The 18,573-nt window shown below is 68.0% G+C and overlaps 3 protein-coding genes and 1 long non-coding RNA gene across 10 annotated transcripts; 2 read left to right on the top strand and 2 right to left on the bottom strand.

The window, feature by feature from the left end:
• Positions 1 to 26: 26 nt before the first annotated feature.
• On the top strand, positions 27 to 9,098 carry LOC127484745 (calcium-binding protein 4). Of its 3 annotated transcripts, XM_070066511.2 has the most exons (8): positions 39 to 194; positions 919 to 1,055; positions 1,236 to 1,422; positions 6,026 to 6,056; positions 6,135 to 6,278; positions 7,078 to 7,187; positions 7,314 to 7,461; positions 7,571 to 9,098. In XM_070066511.2, the coding sequence occupies exons 3-8, from the start codon at positions 1,327 to 1,329 to the stop codon at positions 7,597 to 7,599; spliced, it is 558 nt and encodes a 185-aa protein (XP_069922612.2). In that variant the 5' UTR covers positions 39 to 194; positions 919 to 1,055; positions 1,236 to 1,326; the 3' UTR covers positions 7,600 to 9,098. The 3 variants fall into 3 exon arrangements, with proteins under 3 accessions (XP_069922725.2, XP_069922612.2, XP_069922652.2); XM_070066624.2 differs by lacking the exon at positions 1,236 to 1,422 and having other exon boundaries at positions 27 to 194; XM_070066551.2 differs by lacking the exons at positions 39 to 194; positions 919 to 1,055; positions 1,236 to 1,422 and adding an exon at positions 5,294 to 5,770 and having other exon boundaries at positions 7,571 to 8,199.
• Positions 2,317 to 4,942, bottom strand: GPR152 (G protein-coupled receptor 152). Of its 2 annotated transcripts, XM_089315683.1 has the most exons (3): positions 4,664 to 4,942; positions 3,879 to 4,016; positions 2,317 to 3,725 (listed from the first exon to the last, which is right to left on the bottom strand). In XM_089315683.1, the coding sequence occupies exons 1-3, from the start codon at positions 4,808 to 4,810 to the stop codon at positions 2,448 to 2,450; spliced, it is 1,563 nt and encodes a 520-aa protein (XP_089171809.1). In that variant the 5' UTR covers positions 4,811 to 4,942; the 3' UTR covers positions 2,317 to 2,447. The 2 variants fall into 2 exon arrangements, with proteins under 2 accessions (XP_089171809.1, XP_051682635.3); XM_051826675.3 differs by having other exon boundaries at positions 2,317 to 4,016.
• Positions 8,500 to 14,988, bottom strand: TMEM134 (transmembrane protein 134). 3 transcript variants are annotated; one of them, XM_089315985.1, is made up of 7 exons: positions 14,724 to 14,988; positions 14,120 to 14,184; positions 13,659 to 13,748; positions 12,978 to 13,054; positions 11,818 to 11,862; positions 11,301 to 11,354; positions 8,500 to 8,836 (listed from the first exon to the last, which is right to left on the bottom strand). In XM_089315985.1, the coding sequence occupies exons 1-7, from the start codon at positions 14,895 to 14,897 to the stop codon at positions 8,742 to 8,744; spliced, it is 600 nt and encodes a 199-aa protein (XP_089172111.1). In that variant the 5' UTR covers positions 14,898 to 14,988; the 3' UTR covers positions 8,500 to 8,741. The 3 variants fall into 3 exon arrangements, with proteins under 3 accessions (XP_089172111.1, XP_089172137.1, XP_089172166.1); XM_089316011.1 differs by lacking the exon at positions 8,500 to 8,836 and adding an exon at positions 10,950 to 11,218; XM_089316040.1 differs by lacking the exons at positions 8,500 to 8,836; positions 11,301 to 11,354; positions 11,818 to 11,862 and adding an exon at positions 12,221 to 12,297.
• Positions 11,745 to 18,563, top strand: LOC149128248 (uncharacterized). 2 transcript variants are annotated; one of them, XR_016223186.1, is made up of 3 exons: positions 11,745 to 11,884; positions 17,913 to 18,011; positions 18,425 to 18,563. It is a non-coding gene; the product is annotated as an uncharacterized LOC149128248 (long non-coding RNA). The 2 variants fall into 2 exon arrangements; XR_016223194.1 differs by lacking the exon at positions 11,745 to 11,884 and adding an exon at positions 17,293 to 17,418.
• Positions 18,564 to 18,573: the final 10 nt, after the last annotated feature.

Genomic DNA, 18,573 nt, shown 5'->3' with positions numbered 1-18,573 from the left:
GCGGGGCCTGGGGAGCCCCGCCCCTCGGGCGCACGGGCGGGCGCGGGACCCTCGGCGGGCCCTTCCCGCTGCTCGGCGGCGGCTTCGCGAGGCGGCCCGCGGTGGGTGAAGCCGGCCCGGGGGCGCACAGCCCCGCAGCGTCCACTGCCTCCCCCTCACTCCACTCCCAAGGGCGTGGAAAATGGGATTAGAAGGTAAGTTGGTTTTGCTGCAAACTGGCGATCCGTGCGTAGTTTTGTCACAGTGTGCGCCTCCCGTGAAGTTCCCGAATCCCTCTCCTGCGTCCGCGATTGTGCGCCCCAGGAAAGTATCTCTGGATTCCACCTCTCCGTGAACTTAGGCTTCATCACGCAGGCTGATGCGCTCACGGGCGTGTTTTTATGCAATGCAGCTGGGGGCGGGGGGCGTTGGAAGGTGGACCAGAGCTGGGACCGACTCTTGCCAGGTTCAAGGGCTCTGGGGCCCCTGCGGAGGAGGGGCACCGCGAGTGTCCCCGCAGGATGGCAAGGGTGGCGCTCACCTCGCAGGAAGAGGCGCGGGGGGCGGGGTCCTCCCGCCAGGCCCACCTTGTCGCTGGGGCTAGGGTCTTGGCACAGATCCGCCACCCCTTCCCGGCACCCTGGGGGCTGGGCTTCCTGCCGGCCCCCACTTGCTATCCGGTCGGTCCACTGTACTTGCCCTCCTCCCTTCTCTCCCGTCCCGTTTCCAGTAACACACTCCTGTCTCAACCAGTTGCCTCCTGGCCTTACTGGGACAATGCCAGGCGGGTGGGCTCTGTGGCTCAGGGTTGGTCCCTGGCCTGGGGCTCCTGCTGGTGTAATCCAATGATGGCTAACAATGAATAAGTACTTCTGCCGTGCAGGCAAGGATTCAACCACCGCATCGAGATCAAACGCTTTTATCGTGCCCATTTTACAGATAAGAAGACCGAGTCTGAAGAGGCCAAGAGTCTTGCCGAAGGTCGCACACCTGGGGCATGGTGGGGCCAGGATTGAAACCACCCCGGGGGTCAGCAGAGACCCCTCGAGCCTGCACGCGTGCCTCCAAAGTGGAAGGTGGGCTAGAAAGGCGATGAGTTTGCGCTGGATGCGTGTTCCGTAGATCACACCTGCCCGGAAGTGTCCCTCCCGCCTGCCTCGCCATCCCATCACTAACCAGGGCGCTAACCCTCCTGCTCAGTTAAGGGTCAAGGCCGCCAACGCCGCTGGGGGAACATGAGCTCCCCCACTCCACAGGGGAGACGGAGGCTGGGAGCAAGCCGGGCGTAGACCCGGGGTCCGGCTGCACCGCCCGTGCCGCCTGCTGAAATGCGCGCGTGAGGAAGACATGCCACCCATCAGTCAGTCCTGTGCACCTGCTGCTGACGGTCACAGCGAGGAGCCAATGAGAAAGGACGGGAGGCGGGGTGAAGACGAGAAAGAGGTGGGATTTGGGACACGGGCTGGGGAAAGCTGGCAGGAGAGGGTGGGGGTGGGAAGGCAGCCCCTCCCTGGAACCACGGGCGCCCAGAGCTCTCCTTGCCTGGACAGCTCCCCCCGGTGCCCTTGGGCTCAGATCGGGGAGGTTGGGACGGGAGCGCCCTGTTCCCGCAGCCCCCATGAGGCTTGTGCACAGCCCTGTGTTGGCGGCTGGGGGCGGGGGCCGTGAATGGGGCCAGCCTTGGACGTCTCTTGGAGCCCTCCAGAGTCACGGAGCGGCCCCGTGCTGTCCCAGGCCACCTGGCTGTCTGCAGCCCAGACAGGTGGCAGATCCTGGAGCCACACTCAGGCTGGCAGGCGGCCCTCCTGCCTGCCTCCCCTCGCTGACTCTCACCCCTGCACCTGCTCCCCCCACCCCTCCTGGGCGCCAGGCCCTGGGGGGGCACGTCCCACACTTTCTTATCTGAGCCAGTTAGCAGCAGGATGCACAGCCCTCGCCTCTTCTCCCAGCCGCACCGCCTGCAGGGGGCTGGTGGAGAGGGTTCAGCCATGCCGAGGCCAGCTTGTGGGCCACTAGGGCCTTGGGCTCAGGCTCCTGGAGGCCCCCGTCCTCTGCAAGGACTTTTGGTTGGGCGCCCTGCTGTCCAGGCTGCAGGACAGGGAGGAGGGGGGGAGGAGGGATCAAAGGGGGCGGAAGTTCTCCCTGTGTTCTTCCTCCAGCTGGGCTGAGGCGCAGGTGGCTACTGTGTGGTGCCAGGGCGTGGACAGAACCCAGCGGGTCACTCGGCACTGCCTCAGAGGGCTCTGGGGCGACCGTGTGTGCTGGGGCGGGGTGGGGGGGCGCTTGCAAGCTGCCTGGGACTTTCGGCTGCCTGGTTTCCCTTCCCCCAGGGCTGCTTTCTGGGACCAAGTGGCCCCATGGGGGTGTTCACCCCCGGGTCCTCCGTGTTCCGGCCCCTGGCACTGGCTGGCTTCTCTGTCTCCCTCTGGCTCCTCCGTTGCCCCAGCAGGCCGGGGCCTTCCAGGACCTCATGTGGGACCTGCGCTGGGGGCATCACCGAGGCTCTCTCCCTCAGGGGTGGTCGGCGTGGCTGGGTTCTCAGGGGCTCCTGTGGTGGGATCTGAGGATGGGGCAGGGGGGGCTTTGTTGTCAGGACTGGGGGCTGAGGCAGCAATGGGTCCAGAGGTCTGGGCCTCAGTGTTCGGCTGTGGCTGAACCTCGGAATCCACGTGTGGCTGGGCCACGGGATCTAATGGTGGCTGGGCCACAGGCTCCACGTGTGGCTGGGCTGGGGGACTCACGAGAGGCTGGGCCACGGGCTCCACGTGTGGCTGGGCTGGGGGACCCCCAGGAGGCTGGGCCACGGGCTCCACGTGTGGCTGGGCTGGGGGACCCCCGGGAGGCTGGGCCACGGGCTCCAACCGTGGCTGGGCTGGGGGACCCCCGGGAGGCTGGGCCTCGGGCTCCACGTGTGGCTGGGCTGGGGGACCCCCGGGAGGCTGGGCCTCGGGTTCCAGCCGTGGCTGGGTCCCAGCGGACGGCGCTGGTAGAGTCAGAGCCTCGGAGTGCCCGTGGGTGTGCGGCTCAGCCGGCGTGAAGCTGCCCGGGCGCTCCTCGCAGAGCGCTGCCGCGAAGGAGGAGAGCACCGCGCGCAGCAGGGCCCGGAGGTCGGCGCTGGCCGCGAGGCACAGGAAGGGGCTGAGGCAGCTGTCGAGCAGGATCAGGTAGTCGGAGTAGACCAGCGCCTCCCAGAGCAGGTAGCCGGGGTAGATGTCCCACAGGAAGGCCAGGTAGAGCAGCTGCGCCAGCTGGTAGGGCAGCCGCAGGACCACGTAGGCCGACAGGATGGTCTTGGCCACGCGGGCGAAGCCGGGGGCGGCGGGGGGCCGGGGCCGGCGGCACGGCCGGCAGGCCTTGGCCTGGGTGAGCACGTGGCAGGTGAGCAGCAGGAGGAAGGGCAGGAAGCCCCCCAGGACCTCCAGCACGCGCAGCGGCAGCTCCTCGCCGTCCCAGAAGTCCAGGCAGATGACCAGGCCGTACCACCAGACGGCGGCCTCGGGGAAGATCAGCCAGGGCACGCTGAACAGCGTGGCCAGCACCCAGACCCCGGCGCAGACCCAGAGGGGCAGGCGGGCCGGCCGGCGCCCCGCGTACCAGCGCGGACACAGCGCCAGCAGGCAGCGGTCCAGGCTGAGGGCCGCCAGCAGGAACAGGCCGGAGGAGTAGGACACGCCCCACAGGAAGTAGTAGAAGCGGCAGGCGGCCGTCCCCAGCGGCCAGTGCCCTCCGTGCTGGACCTCCAGGATCTGGAAGGCGGCCGCCGCCAGGAACAAGAAGTCAGAGAGGGCCAGGCTGAGCAGCAGTGGGGCCAGCCGCGTGCCCGCCCCGTGCCGGGCCTGCGAGCCGGCCAGCCACGCCACCAGCCCGTTGGCGGGCAGCCCCAGGAGCAGCAGGCTCACCAGGAAGACCGTGTCCCAGCTGCCCTGGGGGAAGCTGTCCTCGTCGTCCTGGAGTTCCGTGCGCGGCCCGCGGCCCGCGGCGCTCAGGCTGGCTTCCACCGCAGCGTGCATCTGGGGTCCCAGACGCGGGGTGCGCACCTGGTGAACCAAGGGATGCATGAATGGCCGAGCGTGAGAGAGGCAGGGCTGTGCCTCTCCAGGCAAGCCACTGTCCCTCTCTGGGCCGTCATCGGCACCTTTTGGGGGAGCTCTCGACGACTCGGGGTCTCGGAATGCAGCCCCAGGAGTGGGGCCCCCACGCTGAGGGGGGAGGCTCAGCCCGAAAGAGGGGGAGCGCCCCCAGGGAACATCACTCGGAGAATCCTGGGGTTCATGTATTTAAGATTCCAAGGTGGGTGGGCTCCTGGCACACAGGCCCCTAGGAGGCTGAGGTGGACGTGCAGGGGGAGCTCCCGCCCCCAGCCCGTGTCACGCGTGGGCTCCGGGTAATAGCTGAGCCTGGCAGCCTGGGGCGCGCGTGCCTCTGCAGCGTGGCCGCCCCTGGAGCTGCTCAGGGGAGAAGTGAGACAGGACTGTGGGTGGCCGGGGGCAGCCCCACTGTGCCCGGCTGGCAGCGGGGAGGGGACTTCCCTCCGAGGGTGGTGGCAGTGGCGCCGCTGGTAGGGGCGGGACCAGAGCCTGCCCGTGGCCTCCCTCTGCGGGCTCCCAGACCCTGTCACATCAGAGCCTGGGCCGCCACCGCCCTCCCCCTGACCCAAGGTCCCCACTTGGGAGGCCTGGCTCACCCGTGAGGTGCCCCGCGGCGGCTGGAAGGAGCAGAGCACACCTGCCTGCCCGGGGATCCGGCCGTCCACGGCCCCAGCCCGGGGCCTGCTGCATGGCGCCCGGCGACACTGAGGCGGGCGGGCAGGAAACCCAAGCTGCGAGCCCATCAATCATTCATGGGGCTGCTCTCCAGGAAACCCTAACCCCTGCCCAGCGAGGCCAAGCGGCCAGCACACCCCGGCCAGGGCCGGACGGCAGGGCCCCCTCCCCCGGGGGCTGCTCCCCCCAGGGCTCCCCCCTGTCCCCCGAGGGACTGCATCCTCTGACTCAGCTTGCCGCCCGAGGTCTCTCCTGGCTCTCACAGGCCTGCTGCTCCAGCCTGTCCCACCTGTTCCCGCCCCCCAGCCTTCGTCCACCTTCCCCCCTGCCCCAGACGTCTGCCCCGGTCCCCCCAGCCTGGCTCAGCGCCCCTGGCCCGCAGCGAGGGGAGTGACACTGCAGATGGGCGGCCTCTCGCGGCTGGGCAGTGCAGAGCTGGCTGTGGGCGCCCACGGCCGCCCCCACGTCCTGGTCCCGCCTCGCTGCTGAGTTCTCCTGGTCCAGGGGACCCCGTCCTGGCCTCCCCAGGAGCAGAGCCTGGGATTAGGGCCTGGGCTGCCCGCCTCACTTACCCTAATCCCCCTCAGGGCCCGTCTGGGGTGTGTAAGCAGCTTTAGGGTCCCAGGCGCCAAGGAGCTCAGGGTCTCTGCTCCCTGTGGGCTCCCCGCATGGCCACAGAGCAGGTGAGGGGGCGGCAGGGCCCGGAGCCGGCCCCCAGCCCCCAGCAGCCCTCCATGGAGACCGGGACCCCTGCCAGCCATGCTGGGACGCCCCCCTCAGCCAGGAGGAGGAGCAAGAAGGAGAGGGGACGGCAGGGGTCCCGCAGGAGCACAGGCAGCTCCCAGGAGCAGCCGTCCGCGCAGGGCCCCGCGGCCCCTGGGAGCAGCAAGACCCCAGAGGGGCCGGGCGCGCCGTCCGGAGTGGCCCCTGGGCTGGGCTCTCGGCGACGGTCCCACCGGCACCGCCCTGTCCACAGTGACGCCGCTCAGAGGACCTACGGGCCCCTGCTCAACCGGGTTTTCGGGAAGGTCAGAGGGGCTGGGGGCTGGGAGTGGGGGTGGAGACCCCGGCCCCCAGGCTCAGCCCACCCTGGCCTTGAGCACCAGGGCTGACGGCGCGAGGCCTCAGCCTTTGGGGTCTCCAGGCGGCCTGGGCAGGCGCAAAGCTAGGACTCCCAGGCCCTGCGGGAGTTCGAGCCCCCTGGACCACGAAGGGGGGCCTCTCTTCCTGGTGGGGCGGGGGCGGAGGAGGAGGACGGACACATGCTGGACTCTCCCCCGCAGGACCGGGAGCTGGGCCCGGCAGAGATGGATGGTGAGTGGCTCTCACCGCTGCGGGGAGGAGCCCGGGGAGGGGGGCGCCCTGAGCCAGGCTGACAGCCGCTCCCCGCAGAGCTGCAGGCCGCCTTCGAGGAGTTCGACACCGACCGCGACGGCTACATCGGCTACCGGGAGCTGGGGGAGTGTATGCGGACGCTGGGCTACATGCCCACGGAGATGGAGCTCTTGGAGGTCTCCCAGCACGTCAAGATGCGCAGTCAGTGTCGCCTGCGTGGGGGAGGGGGGAGGTGGCCCCCTCGGAGGCCACGCTGGGGTAGGGGAGAGGCGGGCAGGACCACCCTGGCCCTGCGGATGTGGGGTCCCCTGTGCAAGCCCTTGCGTCTTAGTGCAGTGAGAGGCAGCAGGGACAGCAGCCTCGGGGTGCAGGCTCAGCCCGGGGGGCCCCCGGCCTCTGTGCGCCCCACCCCCCAGCCCTTCCGCCCCCCTGGCTGGGGCATCAATGGCCTGTGCAGGTGGGGCAGGGACGGCTCCCTGTGCGCCCTCTCCCTCTGTCTGCCCGGCTCGTGTCCTGGCGGCTGCTTGTGGTCTGACCGCTCGCGCGCTGGGTTGCCCTCAGGTGGAGACGGTTCTCCCTTCATTCCCGAGACCTCGTTCCCCCTGCCCTCTGCTAAGCGGGTGTGGCTCACTGCGGCAGCCGTGGGAGCGGAGGAAGTGGCTTCACCACCACCTGGGGGGCTCCAGTGCTTTGTAACCATGACCTCTGACCCTGAGAGCACCCCACAGAGGAGGCCTCCTGGCCCCGTGATAGCATCACCCGGTGGCCAGTGCAGATCAGCGGCAGAGCTGGGATTTGAACCCAGGGCTGTCTGGTCCCAAAGCCTGGTTCCTTCTCCCACCGGTGGGGGCCTTGCTGCACACAGAACAGCCCAGACCCAGCAGCCCAGGGAACGCACGGGGCTCCACCGGCCGCCCATGCCGGCGCGGATGGGGAGGGTGCGTGGCCCTGGTGACGTCCTGGGGTCCCCGCCGTGGTGACACTCTGCCTGGGCCCACAGTGGGCGGCCGTGTGGACTTCGAGGAGTTTGTGGAACTGATAGGCCCGAAGCTGCGGGAGGAGACGGCACACATGCTGGGCGTGCCGGAGCTGCGTGTCGCCTTCCAGGAGGTGCGGGGCGGGGAGACAGCCTGGAGGGGGCGGCGCCAGGGCGCGAGGGGGTTGGGACGGGTGCGGACGGTGGGAGAGGGAGCATCTTGGCACGGGCAGAGGCGCTGAGCCTGCCGGGGCCCTCAGTTTGACAGGGACAGGGATGGCCGGATCACCGTGGCGGAGCTGCAGCAGGCGGCGCCGGCCCTGCTCGGGGAGCCACTGGACAGTGCTGAGCTGCAGGAGATGCTGCGAGAGGTGGACCTCAATGGCGACGGCACAGTGGACTTCGACGGTGAGCCCCCCACCCCCGCCGCCCCGCCAGACGGTCCCCGGGGCGCCCAGGCTGAGCCCAGTGCCTCCCGGATCCAGTCCTGGGCTGAACCCGCCCTGTTCTCCTGCAGAGTTTGTAATGATGCTCTTCAGCCCCTGAGACACCAGCAGTGACCACCTGTTGCCCCCCGGGCCTCAGACCCCAGCGGGACCAGGCTGCCCAGAGGCCCCAGGACGGAGGCGAGCCAGTGGCCCGCAGACTTCTGCCCGTGACGTCACCTGCCCATCCTCACCCTCACCTCCTCCCGCGTGGGCTGCCTGGAGCACCCCTGGCCTCTGCTGCCTGCCACCCAGCATGAGCGACGTTCCAGGGTCCCGCAGGGCTACCCTGCTCCTGGGCAAGCGGGCGTGGCCCAGGCGCCCAGCGAGTGGACAGTGGCAAGTTCAGGGCCTGCGCGGCCGGCAGCAGAGTGTCTCAGAGAGCCTGGTGCAGGCCTGGGGTACGGCGTTCATCGGCTGCCTGCGAGGCCCGCATCCCAGGAACCCCATATCAGGGTGTCTGCTCCCGGGCGCCTCCCTGCCTGGACGCGCGGAGGCGGGAGAGGACGGCTCTCCACCCGGTGCCAGTCCTGGCCTGAGTTCCTTGCTGTTGCAGCCATCGGGGGAGTGAACCAGTGGATGGAAACTTTCTCTCTGCCCTTCACAGGGATAAAAATAACACAAGTTTTGCAAAGAACTTTAAAAACAAAAACAAAACCAGGATCGCTGAGAAAGGGCACTCTCTCAACTGGGCTCACCGAACTTCTAAAAACGGAACCCTCTGTGCTCCCAGAGAGGAGCTCGTGACCGAAACTACAGAGGCCGGGCAGACTGGGCGGATGCAAATCTGAAGGCAGCCCCAAATAGAGCCGGGGGCGGGGCGGGAGGGAGTGAGAGCGAGCAAGTGAGAGGGAAGGAAGGAGGGTGTGTGGGAACCGGGCAGTGAGGACAGAGCTGGGAACAACCCCAGGTCAAAAATAGCCCCAGGTCAGATGGGCAAGTCCACTGCAGATGGACAGAATTTTTTTAAAGAGATTTATTTATTTGAAAGTCAGATTTACACACAGAGAGAAGGAGAGGCAGAGACAGAGAGAGAGAGGTCTTCCATCTGATGGTTCACTCCCCAATTGGCTTCAACAGCCGGAGCTGCACCGATCCGAAGCCAGGAGCCAGGAGCTTCTTCCAGGTCTCCCATAGGGGTGCAGGAGCCCAAGGACCTGGGCCATCTTCCACTGCTTTCCAAGGCCACAGCAGAGAGCTGGATCAGAAGTGGAGCAGCCGGGTCTTGATCTGGTGCCCATATGGGATGCCGGCACTGAAGGCGATGGCTTTACCTGCTATGCCACAGCGCTGGCCCCCTGGACATAATTGTCAGAGATAAATGGCACTGAGAGACAAAAAGATGGAAATCTGAGGGTGAGAGGGAGCAGACCAGGAGCGTGGGGGAGGGGCCGTGTTCGGTGGGGGCGGTTGTGTGAAGCCCTCCGAGGGCCCTGGACCGGAGCAAACGGGGAGAGCAGGATACACAGGCTCGCGTGTTCAGGTGCACAAGCTCACGCCTCCCTGGGGGGGCCCAGGGTGCAAAACAAGGTTCTTATAAAAGAAACGTCCGCGCACTTAGGGGAGGCTTTTGTTTTCTTTTTAAAGGATTGATTTATTTATTTGAAAGGCAGAGTTGCAGACAGAGGAGACACAGAGAGACAGAGGTCTTCTACTTCACTCTCCAAATGGCTGCAGTGGCCGGGGCTGGGCCAGGCTGAAGCCAGGAGCGTCCTCCAGGTCTCCCATGTGGGTGCAGAGGCCCAAGGACTTGGGCCATCCTCTACTGTTTTCCCAGGCACATTAGCAGGGAGCTGGATGGGAAGTGGAGCAGCCGGGACTTGAACCGGCGCCCACATGGGATGCTGGCACTGCAGGCGGAGGCTTTGCCCGCTACGCCACAGCGCTGGCCCCAGGGCTTCTCATCAGGAAACAGTGGAGAGGACTGTTCAATGCGCAGGGGCAAAGCACTGTTGGCCGCGAAGCCGCTGTCGGACAGTGCAGGTGAGAGGCGGGCTCTGCCCAGCGCACGCTTGGTGCAGATACGGCTTCGGGGGAGGAGGAGCCTCATCAGAGTGTAGTCAGAGCGTGCGCTAAGTCGCGGTCAGAAGAGAAACCAAAAAGCGGGGCGACTGACCGTGTAAGGACCGTTCCCAGGCCCGGCGCCTCGCAGGTCACCGAGGAAACCCACACGCTCCAAACACAGGCCCGGAGCACGGCCCGAGAGCAGCCGTCAGCCCGGCCTGTGCTGGAGACACCGGCCAGGGCGCGCCAAGCTCGGTGGTCGCACATCAGCTGCACACGGTAACGTCCACGGCGCCGCCTGATGCCTGCGGCCCCCTCCGCTCCGTCCCCGTCCCGGGTCCCAGGCTCCCTCCGCGAGCCTGCGGGCCACACCTCAGGTAGCTGGGTCCCTGCCCCCGTGTGAGGTCCGGGCTCCTGGCTGCCGCCTGGCCGGCCCAGCTGTTGTGCATGGAGGGCGGGCGAACTCTGCGGGAAGCGGTGTGTTCCCACCAGTGGCTGGCTCACGCATTGTCCCCCCGTGTTCTCATTACATGCCCGGAGCTGTGACTGTGGCTCGTGGATCTGACAGCGCGAGCTGCGGGCTCACCCTCCGTGTGCCTCTGTCTCACTTTTGCCATTTGCACCTCATCTCACAAGGGATCAGTCCAGAGCATCCTGGGAGCCCCCAGGAACGCCTTGGGGGGTGTGCACACGCGTGTCTGTGCGTGTGTGTCTGTGTGTGTGCTGCGGGTGGGAGGCCCCCTGGGCTGGGGCACCGGGAGCAACAGCAGGGCTCTGTGTGTCAACTGGCTGCCCAAGGCCCCCGTGCTGTCGGTGGCGGGGGTGGGGGGGGCAGAGGGGCTCCACCCGGGGCCCCTCGCTCTGCCTGCAACCTGCTGGCTGTCTGGCGGCCGGCGAGCTGGGCTTTGAGCTCCTTGGCCATCAGCTGGGCCGCGGCAGAAGTGGCCACCTGGGTCAAGCGCCCGGCACTGCCGGGGTGGTCCGAGAGGTGCAGGCGTCCCTGCTCTGACTTCAGCCTTCTCCGAGATCCTGGTTCCGAGACGCTCGGCCCACACGGTTCTGACGGGGCTGCTCCGAAGGCTCTCTGGGCCTCTCATTTCTGAGGCCGTCCTGTGGCCCTGCGGCCTGGGCAGCAGGGCAGTGGGGGGGGGGGCGGGCGCTGCCTTGCCTTGGACACCTTCAGGGGCCCCAGCCCGCGTTACGGGCGCCCTCGGCCCTGGGGCGCCCTCAGCCAGGGCCGCCGGGCGGACACAGAGGCCCTGACCCCTGCTGTGACCTTGCAGTCTCAGCGCAGGGGGGATCAGCGGCCCTGGACGCCGGTCTGCCCAACTGCAGGCCTTCTCTGGGTGTGGGGGTGGGGGTGAGGCCTCTGGGGGGCTGGGCAGGACAGGACAGCTCTGTCCCTGCTGGAGATAATCATCCTTTTATTAGCACAAAATATCACCAACCGGGCAGCCCGCGGCCCCGAGAAGTCGAGGCACAGAGCAGGCTGCGGGCAGGCTGCCCCGAGGCTGGGGGCCGCGCCGCTCCGCCCCCGCGGGACGCCAGGGGGCCGGGGCCGCTCCCGGCGCGGGGTCGCCCGCCCTGGCTCCCTCACTTCTCGAAGTAGGGCAGGTAGAAGAACTGGAAGCCCTGGTGGCCCTTGACAGCGCAGTAGATGAAGATCACGTGGTAGACTGTGGGGCGGAGCCTGTCAGCGGCATGCCCCGCCCCGGCCCCGCCCCAGCCCCGGGGCCCCCCCCCCACGCCCGTTCGCACCTCCTGGGACCAACAACAGGAAGCCAGGCACGAAGAAGACGGCGCTGGAGACACCTGCGGGAGGAGAGGCGGGGCGGGTCAGGGCAGGCGGAGGAGAGGCGGGGCGGGTCGGGAGGAGAGGCGGGGCGGGTCAGGCCGGGAGGAGGCGGAGGCGGCGTGGGGCGGGGCGAGAGAAGAGGCGGGGCTGGGGCGGGAGGAGAGGCGGGGCGGGTCAGGCCGGGAGGAAAGGTGGCGTGGGGCGGGGCGAGAGGCGGGAGGAGAGGCAGCGTAGGGCGGGGCGGGCGGAGGCGGGGCGGGGCGGGAGGAGAGGCGGGGCGGGTCAGGCCGGGAGGAAAGGCGGCGTGGGGCAGGGCGAGAGGAGAGGCGGGGCCGCGGCGGGAGGTGCGGGTCAGGTCGGGAAGAGAGGCGGGGCCGGGGCGGGCGGAGAGGCGGCGCGGGTGGGGCCGCGGGGCAAGCCTCGGTTCCGGCGGGGAGGCAAAGGGCTGCGGGGACCCCGGGGTGCAGGAGGGGCACTCACCTGGAGAGGGCGCCACCTGCAGTCCCACGCCGACCAGGATCAGCACTGCACAGAGGGCGGCGCAGGGGTGAGCGCCCTGCCTTCCACCCCCGACCCCGACAGAACCAGGCCTGGGCAAGGGCGTCCCCCACGCTGAGCGCCCTGGGCACGGACCTGCGCGGGCGGGCGCTCACCAAGCAGGGCGCTTGGCAGGCCCCGGGAAGAGGCTGGCTCCTTGGTGCAGCAAAGCCCTGCGCAAGGCCCAGAACCTGGACGCTGGACCCAGCTGGTCAGGCTACTGGGGGCAGTGGGACAGCTGGGGGCCTAGGGAGCGACCCAAACTGGGCTCAGCCTGGGAGACTGGAAGGGGCTTCCTGGAGGCAGTGACATCTCCCCTGGCGGGGACAGCAGTAATGGCCACGGCTAATCTACCGGCCACTCACCTGGTGCCGCAGGCAGGGACTAAGGGTGTCACGTGCACTGCCATACTGAACCGTACCCCTGCCCGGATGAGACAGGTGTGGCCAGCACCCGAGTTACTGAGGAAGGAACCCGCCCACGCGGCAGCTGGCAGCCGAGGCCGTGCTGTGGACACGGCTCTGGCAGACAGAGGTGCAGGTGGGGGAACAGCGCCGGCCCAGGATCCGGAGCTTTCTCAGAGCTCCCGGCAGAGGCAAGGGTGCTGCCACGGCAGGGCCGCGGGGTGGCCGTGCGCCCACTCTCCAGCCCCTGGGTCCCGGGTTAGAGGAGGGCTGGGGGCAGCTGGACACTGGGGGCATGAGGGGCCACCGAGGGCTGTGGTCCCAGACGGGACGGTGGGGGCTGGGACATGCCCTCCCAATTCCCGACAGGGCCCCAGCTGTGGCGGTGCCGCAGGTGTGGTGGAGGTCCCCAGCAGCGCCCCCCTCCCCGGCCTAAGCCTGGGTCTCTACGTCGGAGGCTGGGGAGGGGGTCGGGGCCTCAGCACCTGCCCCTGCACCCAGGCTCCGGACCCCAACTCTCACTGGCTGTGAGACCCCTGGAAGGCAGAAGGGAGGGGCCTGAACTCGTGCCCGGCACTGGGCGAAGGCAGGCACAGGGCGGATGGTGACTGGGACTCCTGTCCCCGGATGGTGTGGCGCACTGAGCGGTGTGACCGCCTACCGTGTGCCCAGGAGGGCAGGGGCCCAGGGGACACTCACCCAGCCCCAGCAGCAGGAGCAGGAAGGAGGCCAGCACCACGCGGCGGTTCTTCTGGATCAAGGGGTGCAGTGTCCAGCTGGGGGCAGGGCAGAGTGAGGGGAGCCTGGGCTGCAGGGGTTGGGGGCAGGGGCTCACCTGCAGCTGGGGGGGACCAGGGGCTCACCTGCAGCTGGGGGGGGCAGGGGCCCACCTGCAGCGGGGGGGGGCAGGGGCTCACCTGCAGCTGGGGGGGGCAGGGGCTCACCTGCAGCTGGGGGGGGGCAGGGGCTCACCTGCAGCTGGGGGGGCAGGGGCTCACCTGCAGCGGGGGGGGGCAGGGGCTCGCCTGCAGCTGGGGGGGGGACCAGGGGCTCACCTGCAGCTGGGGGGGGCAGGGGCTCTCCTGCAGCTGGGGGGGGGACCAGGGGCTCTCCTGCAGCGGGGGGGGCTCACCTGCAGCGGGGGGGGCAGGGGCTCACCTGCAGCGGGGGGGGGCAGGGGCTCTCCTGCAGCTGGGGGGGGACCAGGGGCTCACCTGCAGCTGGGGGGGGCAGGGGCTCTCCTGCAGCTGGGGGGGGGACCAGGGGCTCACCTGCAGCTGGGGGGGGCAGGGGCCCACCTGCAGCTGGGGGGGGGCAGGGGCTCACCTGCAGCTGGGGGGGGCAGGGGCTCACCTGCAGCTGGGGGGGGCAGGGGCTCACCTGCAGCAGGCGCTGTAGGAGCGCTGGGTGCTGGTGCTGCCGGTGCTGAATGACCACTGGGAGCCGCGGATGGAGGTTCGGCCGGAATCCCTGCAGGCCCGGGTGTGGGGGGGGACAGTGGGGACGGGAGCCCATCAGGACAGAGGGCGCCCCCTGAGGCCTAGGGTGGACACAAGGGCTGGGGTCTGCAGGACAGGGGAGCTGTGGGAGTGTGGACGGGCGGGGCAGAACGGCCCTGCAGGACCTGGGAGGGGAGAAGAGGGCTGGGGTCTGCAGGACAGGGGAGCTGTGGGAGTGTGGACGGGCGGGGCAGAACGGCCCTGCAGGACCTGGGAGGGGAGAAGAGGGCTGGGGTCTGCAGGACAGGGGAGCTGTGGGAGTGTGGACGGGCGGGGCAGAGCGGCCCTGCAGGACCTGGGAGGGGAGAGGGCTGGGCCCGGGCAGCCCCGCCTGGCCCTGACCTGGAGCCGGTCCTCCCGTCGGGCTGCGGAGAGCTCTGCGCCCCCTCCCCGTCGTTCTCCAGGTTCTGTTCCGGAACACGGGGCTCAGAGAGGCCGGCCGCAGGAGGCCGCCCACGGAGCTGGCTGCCGGCCTGCAGCTGCTCACCGGCCTCCACCCTCCCGGCCAAACGTGTCGGGTGACTCACAGAAACCGAAACCCAGGGGGGAGGTGGGTGCCTGCCGGGGGCTTTGGGGGTCCCGGGAGTCGGGGTGCAGCTCCCAGGGCATTCGGGCACAGCGTGGGGGCTGTGCACGGGCGGTGCCGGGCGGGGCACGTGCAGGGCTCCCGGGTTAGGGGTGACGGAGGGTCTCTGGGGACCAAGGGGGCCGCTCTAGTAGGCTCCGGTCGTGTGAGTGGGGAGGGGGCGGGGTTCCCGACAGCCCCGCAGGCCCGCGCTCTGGGGACGCTGGGCACGTGGGCTCTGGCACCGGCGCTGGGCACCCGCGGCGGCCCAAGTCGGAGCTGGGGGGTCTGGGAAGGGCGCTGGCTCCAGGGGCACGTGTGGGGGCGGCTTCGCTCCGGGGCGCGACCCCGGGCAGGGGTGAGGTGGGCCGGGCCGTTCACCTGGTAGCGCAGCCGGGACTGCTTGTCCTCGTCGGCCACGTCGAACCGGGCCCGGCGCTCGAAGTGCAGCGGCCCGAAGCGGGCGACCCCGCCGGACTCGGGCCCGGGACCCGCGTCCTCCAGGGACAGCTCGAAGGCGTCATCGATGCTGAACTGAGGCCGGCCGGCGCTCATGGCCCCCGCCCGCTCAGGCGCGCCCCGCCGCCGCCATCTGCGCCCGCCGGCCCGCGTCGCCGCGGCCCCGCCCTGCCCCCAGCAGGGCCCCGCCCCGCCCCGCGCAGGCCCCGCCCCGCCCCGTCCTTTTGGACTGCACCCGGCTGGAGTCCCGCCCCTCGCGCTGAGGCCCCGCCCCGCGCAGGCCCCGCCCCGCCCCGTCCTTTTGGACTGCGCCCGGCTGGAGTCCCGCCCCTCGCGCTGAGGCCCCGCCCCCGCACTCAGGCCCCCGCCCCGCCCTTTCGGGACTGCGCCCGGCTGGAGTCCCGCCACCCGCGCTCAGGCCCCGCCCCCGCCCCGCCCTTTCGGAACTGCGCCCTGCTGGAGTCCCGCCCCCCCGCGCTCAGGCCCCGCCCTGCCCCAGCACAGGCCCATCCCCGCGCAGGCCCCGCCCTGCGCCGTCCTTCCGGACTCGCCCGGCTGGAGTCCCGCCCCCCGCACAGGCCGCGGCACGGGAGGCCAGAGCTGCCGAGCGCCGAGCGGGTCGGCGGGCGGGCTGGTTCTGGCCCGCAGCGTGCCTCTCCGCGCCTTACTCGCTGAAGGAGGGGGGTTTCTCCCCGTTTTCCAGACGTGGCGCCTGAGGCTCCTGGCTTTTTGTGTCACTCCCATGCCCTCCGTGCGGGTCCACAGAGTGGCCCAAGTGAGCTTTTAAATCGTGCGCGCGCAGGCGCTATTGTTTTGTTGCTGTTTTTTAAGTTATTTGAAAAGTGTGCTGGGGCCGGCGCTGTGGCTCAGTGGGTTAAAGCCCTGGCCTGCAACACTGGCGTCCCATATGGGCGCGGGTTCGAGTCCCGGCTGCTCCTCTTCCGATCCAGCTCTCTGCTGTGGCCTGGAAAAGCAATGGACGATGCCCCACGTCCTTGGGCCCCTGCACTTGCGTGGGAGACCTGGAAGAAGCTCCCGGCTCCTGGCTTCGGATCGGCGCAGCTCCAGCCGTTGCGGCCAATTGGAGAGTGAACCGTTAATGGAAGATCTCTCTCTCCCCTCTCTCTGTGTTAACTTTTTCAAATAAATAAATAAATAAATAAATCTTAAAAAAAAAACCCTCTTCTTAGCACTCTGGCTTCCCCTGGAAGTGAGCACAGAATGTGAACCACTTGCCCGCCTGGAGCCCTGCTCACTCTGCGGCCCTGCCCAGGCTCGCCAGCCGGGCTGGCCCTGCTCTCCTCTCCTCTCCTCCTCTCCTCCTCGCCCTCCTCATCCCCCCACCCCCCGGGCTGGCCGCCTCACCGTCTTCCTTCTCCAAGCCGCACTCGGCCCCGGCGGCCTCAGGGCCTTTGCACGCGCTGGCTGCTGTGCCCTTTCCGTGGCTGGCTCTTTCCACGTCTGCTCAGACCGCACGGTTCAGAGACGACGCCGACGCCTCTCACTACACAACAGCGCCTTCCTGCAACTGCCTTTTTTTTTTTTTTTTTTGACAGGCGGAGTGGACAGTGAGAGAGAGAGAGACAGAGAGAAAGGTCTTCCTTTTGCCGTTGGTTCACCCTCCAATGGCTGCAGCAGCTGGCGCGCTGCGGCCAGCAGATCCGAAGGCAAAAGCCAGGTGCGTCTCCTGGTCTCCCATGGGGTGCAGGGCCCAAGCACCCGGGCCATCCTCCACTGCACTCCCTGGCCACAGCAGAGAGCTGGCCTGGAAGAGGGGCAACCGGGACAGAATCCGGCGCCCCAACCGGGACTAGAACCTGGTGTGCCGGCGCCACAGGTGGAGGATTAGCCTAGTGAGCCGCGGCGCCGGCCAATTGCCTTTTCCTTTTCTGAGATTTATTTGAAAGAGTTACAGAGATGGAGAGACAGAGACAGTTCTTGGCATGAGTTTTTTTTTTTTTTTAAGATTTATTTATTTATTTGAAAGTCAGAGTTACACAGAGAGAGAGAGGAGAGGCAGAGAGAGAGGGAGGGAGGTAGGGAGGGAAGGAGAGAGGTCTTCCATCTGCTGGTTCACTCCCCAGTTGGCCGCAACGGCCAGAGCTGTGCTGATTCAAAGCCAGGAGCCGGGAGCCTCCTCTGGGTCTCCCACGCGGGTGCAGGGCCCAAGCACTTGGGCACCTTCCACTGCTTTCCCAGGCCACAGCAGGGAGCTGGACAGGAAGAGGAGCAGCCGGGTCTTGAACCGGTGCTCACAGGGATGCTGGCACTGCAGGCTGCGGCTTAACCCGCTACACCACGGAGCCAGCCCCTCGTTTTTTTTTTAAAGATGTCTTTATTTATTTGAAAGAATTACACAGAGAGGCAGAGAGAGGAGCTTCCTCCGGGTCTCCCACGTGGGCGCAGGGCTGTTTGCGTTTCTCTGCACAACACTAATGGTTTCCACGTGCCCCCACGCTGGCGTGGCTCCTGCTGAGCCGCCACGGCCACCCACAGCATCTGTCCCCTGACCGGCTGGACCTCCAGACCACAGAGCCCGCGGAGCTCTGCACCTGTTGACCCCTCCAGCTGGAGGGCGCTCTCGGGCCTGGTGCCGCCCGGCTGCCCACCTGCGCAGGTGAGGCGTGGAAGACTCGTCTCAGGGTTTCTTTCTTTCTTTCTTTCTTTCTTTCTTTCTTTCTTTCTTTCTTTCTTTCTTTCTTTCTTTCTTTCTTTCTTTCTTTCTTTTTTTTTGACAGGCAGAGTGGACAGTGAGAGAGAGAGAGAGAGAGAGAGAGAGAGAGAGAGAGAGAGAAAGGTCTTCCTTTTGCCGTTGGTTCACCCTCCAATGGCCGCCGCGGCCGGCACACCGCGCTGATCCGATGGCAGGAGCCAGGAGCCAGGTGCTTCTCCTGGTCTCCCATGGGGTGCAGGGCCCAAGCACCTGGGCCATCCTCCACTGCACTCCCTGGCCACAGCAGAGAGCTGGATCGGAAGAGGAGCAGCCGGGACTCGAACTGATGCCCATATGGGATGCCGGCACTGCAGGTGGTGGCTTTACCCACTACACCACAGTGCCGGCCCCAATTAGCATGATATTTTAATGAGGATTTTCACATTCATATTTATCAGTAAAACAGGCGGACACCTTTCTGGCCTGGCTCATCTGTTTGCGGACTCAGGATTAAACCTCACGCTTCTGGAATAACTTGTGTAACACATCTGATGCTGGTAAGACTTGTCAGCCTGCGTTGGCTAAAGCCACACACAGAGCGCGCGTCCCCTCCTCCCAGCTCTGTGCCTCAGGTTCCCCGCCTCAGCAGGTGGGCACGGGGGTCCCAGCCTGAACCCTAGCGGGTGGGGGCAGGGGACGCGCCCAGCTGCTGCCCAGCCCCGGCGCCGACCCAGGGGCCCTGGCTTCCACCACGGGCTTTCTGTTGGCCACCTGCCGGCCGCCAGGCACTCCGCGTCGGGCGGGGCTTCCACGGGGCACAGAAAGCCCCCTCCTCTTTCTTCTTTCAAAGAACCCAGGGTGCGAAGTCCTGGCCGTGACACAAAGCCGGGGAAACTGCGTTTAGTGTGGGTTCTCGGTGAGTCCCCCCCTAACTCCCTTATGTCCTTACGGGACTTCTACCGGCGCACAGGGTGGCTCAGGGCATGCAGAAGGCCGACTCCGTGCAAGCGGGAAGGCGCGCCACAGGCAGAGGCTGGGCCCGGGAGACCCCTGCCTGCAGCCTCCACACGGGTTCCAACCCAGCTCCGCGCGACCGCACCTGAGGGAGCAGCCGAGGCC

The sequence above is a fragment of the Oryctolagus cuniculus genome, chromosome 1, assembly GCF_051225735.1.
Source record: "Oryctolagus cuniculus isolate XC-2025 breed Fujian yellow rabbit chromosome 1, ASM5122573v1, whole genome shotgun sequence".
Lineage (NCBI taxonomy): Eukaryota > Metazoa > Chordata > Mammalia > Lagomorpha > Leporidae > Oryctolagus > Oryctolagus cuniculus.
This window is presented reverse-complemented; position numbering and strand designations above follow the sequence as displayed.

Bases quoted from the DNA above. Each gene is read 5' to 3' on its own strand.
- LOC127484745 (XM_070066551.2), top strand. From the start codon at position 5,411: ATGGCCACAGAGCAGGTGAGGGGGCGGCAGGGCCCGGAGCCGGCCCCC. The intron at 5,771-6,025 runs GTCAGAGGGGCT...TCTCCCCCGCAG, and splicing joins TCAACCGGGTTTTCGGGAAG to GACCGGGAGCTGGGCCCGGC. The intron at 6,057-6,134 runs GTGAGTGGCTCT...CGCTCCCCGCAG, and splicing joins GGGCCCGGCAGAGATGGATG to AGCTGCAGGCCGCCTTCGAG.
- TMEM134 (XM_089315985.1), bottom strand. From the start codon at position 14,897: ATGAGCGCCGGCCGGCCTCAGTTCAGCATCGATGACGCCTTCGAGCTG. The intron at 13,749-14,119 runs GTCAGGGCCAGG...CCGGGCCTGCAG, and splicing joins GACGGGAGGACCGGCTCCAG to GGATTCCGGCCGAACCTCCA. The intron at 11,863-12,977 runs GTGAGTGTCCCC...CCCTCTGTGCAG, and splicing joins GCTCCTGCTGCTGGGGCTGG to TGCTGATCCTGGTCGGCGTG.
- GPR152 (XM_051826675.3), bottom strand. From the start codon at position 4,810: ATGGGCTCGCAGCTTGGGTTTCCTGCCCGCCCGCCTCAGTGTCGCCGG. The intron at 4,017-4,663 runs GTGAGCCAGGCC...TTGGTTCACCAG, and splicing joins CGCCGCGGGGCACCTCACGG to GTGCGCACCCCGCGTCTGGG.